This window comes from Atta cephalotes (genome assembly GCF_000143395.1).
Source record: "Atta cephalotes unplaced genomic scaffold scaffold00059, whole genome shotgun sequence".
In the NCBI taxonomy this organism is placed as follows: Eukaryota; Metazoa; Arthropoda; class Insecta; order Hymenoptera; family Formicidae; genus Atta; species Atta cephalotes.
Window position 1 is genome coordinate 987,872 of NW_012130123.1, and position 4,078 is coordinate 991,949.

The window sequence follows — 4,078 nt, forward strand, 5'->3', positions numbered from 1 at the left end:
TCGAATGATTCTGAGTTAAATATATTGAGCTCTATTATTCGAAGTCACAGCACTACAGCGCTTTCAGTTCAGATAATAGGAGCTCAGCTATGAATTCAGATATTTGAGCATGAACTTGTTTATATAAGTGGAATGCAGATAAACGGAATTCTACTGTACATACATTTGTTAAATAAAATTCTCCTCTTTATTCATAAAACAGATACAGTCAGTATAATAATAATTATTATATTTTAAATATTATTAATATTTATATCGAGCAGGAAAGAATTTTATCACTGCTTAAAGCTATAAATCATAGAATAACCTACCTGTAAAAATGCAGATCTCGTTTCTGGATGGCTGGCTACGCATTGTAGCAACGCCAAGGCATTACAAACCCGATTACTTTGATAAGCTGTGAGAGTCGCAGGATTGATTGCCGGATAAATGTTAATGATCTCCTGAAGGAGAGAAGCTGTAGTGCCAAACGAGTGCCACAACATGGGTGCCAGATCAGGCACTACCTCACGCTTCTTACTCAACTCCAGAAGAGCATTCTCTCTTGTCTCTGGATTTGATAACTCGATTATCCACGTATATACCTTCTCACGGTCGACAGTGGATTGCAGGGCAGCTGGACTCTGCTGAGTACTCATGTCGTAACCCTGGCTGTTGTTTCGATTTGTAGCACTGACGTATCGCGATCTGCACAACCGTTCATAATTATAAGCGAGTTTTTTAATTTATCAATCGATCAATTATGCAATATGCGCAAATGGAGCAGAGTTGCATTTGCGCATAATACAATTAGAAATTTAAAAAAAACTTGCCTTATATCCACGATCAATCTCCTTGCTTTACGTTCACTTATTACGTACCCAAGCTTCGAATCCTAACCTCTCCTGCTATGTAGATCGACACATTCGCACGTACAGAGTTCGATAATATACACGACTTTTCGTAGCGTTTTCGTGTGCTTCTTGTATAGAATTAGTCAATCCTTAATGCATCACGATGCTTACCAAGCTTGATGAAATTCAATATAATCTCGCCAAATCTTCAGAGTCGGTAAACATGTCAGAAGCAATACGTTTTCTATATTTCTTCCAACTTGTCCGCACAGTGCGACATCTGAACATAACCTTCTTTCGTTAAGTAACGACCTAACTGACGCGGAGGACGCGGGTTCGCTATTGTCCTGTACTTATACTAATATACTTTTAAGGCTCGGTTGCATCAACGTTACTTTGACTTTAAGCGAAACTTAAGACTCTTTCTGTCTTGTTTTAAAGCGAAAAAGAAACAGAGACAGAGAGAGTTTTAAAAACCTTATCTAAAACGACGAAATACTATTAAAGACCGACATTCTTACGAGTTTGCGTCCTCGAGAATATTGAAGTGTCGAGAATATTAATAGTTAAAAACTGATAATATTGCATTAATTTTATGATTTATTAGTTTAGTAGCTGTATTTATGCATTTAGAACTCAATAACACTCGATTTGTTTTTAAATTGTGATTTTAGTGTTATCGTCAAAGTTTGATTATCAACAGAGATGATAACTGCAGAAAAAAAATTGTAATTTTTCTGCAATATAGGATATTATAGCTTTACAAATATGCATATTTATTTATGAAACATTTATATAATAAAAAATCATGAATTTAATAATGCATAAGCCAAATATTTATGTTAAATAATAGCAAATTTATATCAATTGTCGATAATGTTAGCGTTTTTTAATTCCGGGCCCTCGGTCTTTTTTATATCGCCGAAAATTTGCCCAGGATTGACGATTTTTAATAGTCTTATCTCATCGATGCCTAAAATCAAAGTAATGTTGGTCGGGCCTAAAGATCACAATATATTGCTATGTATGTACATGAAGCTTAAGTGGTTCGATTCATGCTGACACGCTCATGAGCATCATTTGTCTTTGTTTAACATTTGACAAACAACAAGGATAAAATGATTTTTAAGCATTGTGAGCGCGTGAATCGGACCGCGGCCAAACTGTCCTATTCTGTAACTCTTAACGATAATGTTAATATCGTTATAGTGTCTTTGCATAGATATTTTGGAACACAGCCTTTATATGATGAAAAAACTGCGCAACACATAAACAATATCGTTAAAAGTTACAGAATAGGATTCCAGGAGATATATTGCAAGTATTTAAACAATGAAAGGCTCAATGTCAAAATGTTATCGATCAAATGTTATTCGGCAGAAAATAAATATTAGATATTTTATTGATAAAAGATTCATATTATGTTTCCCCTCACTTTGGCAGCTTCATGTCTATCAATTTATAGCATTCATCATTCTGACTGGAGCAGCTCATTGGAGTGCGTTTCATTTCAAGTATAATACACATAGGATGCCTTCCATTTAGTGACACAGTATCGATAAAATATCGTTCCATCTTTCTTTCTTGTTACTCATGGAAAGAAAGATGGAATGATATTTGTGTCAACTTGTATTACTAAATGGAAGATGTATCATTTTATTGTTGTTGTTCTTCGAATAAAAAGAACAAAATGATACATCATGCAACATATTATGCGTGAAATGAAACATATCTATGTTATCGCTAACAGCATTTATAAATAATTATTTTTAATTTCTTAACATTTAGATCGGAAACTCTCTTCGTCCTCTTTTTAAATAAAATTAAACAGAGAATTTCATCAATCATCAACCAAATCTCGATCAGTACTATATAGAGTAAAGTCGCCTAATATGAGATACCTTTTTTTAAAGATTTGTATGTAATTTATAACTTGCAACCTTAATTCCTATTTTATGTTAATTTTATGGGAAATATATTCAAGATTTATCACCAAAAGTTAGCGATCGATAGTAGCTATACTTTGTTGTATGTGAAATTTTTGTATCGAATTTGCTCATTCAAAAAAAGGATTCCTATGAGATACAAGGGTTTTCTTGTATGAGGTGAGATCTCATAACAGAAAACTAAGAAAAAAATAAAGGAAAGCTTTTTACATACTTTTATTATATTATTATATTATTATATAAGTAGGAACAAAGAATTTAAATGTTATACATAATAATTATATAATTTTTCGATGTATGTGTATGCGAGTATGTGTGTATGAGTAATCTTAACAATAGAATCATCATTTTTAATATTTCGTTCAATAGTGCTTTGGGATATTGAATTGTTTATGCTCTCATATAATATTAGGAATATCCTAAGTATCTCATATTACGACTTTCATGCCTTACGATTTCATGATCACCAAATCTAATCTTTACAGTTAAACAAATCATTATATCACGTGTTTTCCTATTAATATGACCTTACTCTATCACTGCATGCAGACTATTACCAAATATTTATTTATTATATAATAAAACAAAGTTTGAAAATTAACCTCAATAAAATTCGACAACATCCAATTTCAAAAATCTTTTTTCATAACTACTATGTGCATGATTTAATAATGAGTTTTTTACTAAATAGTTTCACTCTATAAGTAATAAATTCATAATAAAATCAACAATATGCGCTTATTAATTTAGCAGAAATCTCGCTATCTCATATTGGAAACCTATCCCATAATAGGCGACTCTATCCACTAATCCCAATAATCGAAATTTGATAAAATATATAATTGTTATCAGTGACATAATCAATGGAAAGTATACATTGCGTGTATCGATTGTTCAGCAAAATAATTTAATTGACATTTGATAAATTAGATATGAAATTATATGGAATTATTCCATACAAAAACATTTTATACACACAAGGATTATTGTTATTAGTTTAAAAAGAGATAATCAGTTATACTTATTGGTATAATTATAATGTTAATTAATTTAATGTACATTGATCAAAATAAATCGTTATTGATTAAAAAATAACTTTTAGTAATTATTTTGGAGTGCATGAAATGCTTTGACGTACATACAATGCAAGCGTGAAGGTCACTTTGAATTTTGCTCTTCAAGATTTTAATTATTCAAATGTCGCCCATTCTGCAAACATAGAACTCTATTTCTCTTTGTAACTATAATATTTATATTTTTTTTCAATTTGGTTTCAGCATAGTATGCAAAAAATAAACT

At 31.1% G+C, this 4,078-nt stretch overlaps 1 protein-coding gene across 1 annotated transcript in view; it reads right to left on the reverse strand.

Annotated features, from left to right (window-relative positions):
- LOC105623590 (cell differentiation protein RCD1 homolog) overlaps positions 1-3,124 on the reverse strand; it is a 3,916-nt gene extending 792 nt beyond the window's left edge. The window contains exons 1-2 of the mRNA XM_012204978.1: positions 3,114-3,124; positions 312-651 (exon numbers count right to left, since the gene is read on the reverse strand). Of these exons, the coding sequence (XP_012060368.1) occupies positions 312-651; positions 3,114-3,124 (351 nt within the window). The remainder of the gene's footprint in view (positions 1-311; positions 652-3,113) is intronic.
- Between the last annotated feature and the right edge of the window lie 954 nt (positions 3,125-4,078).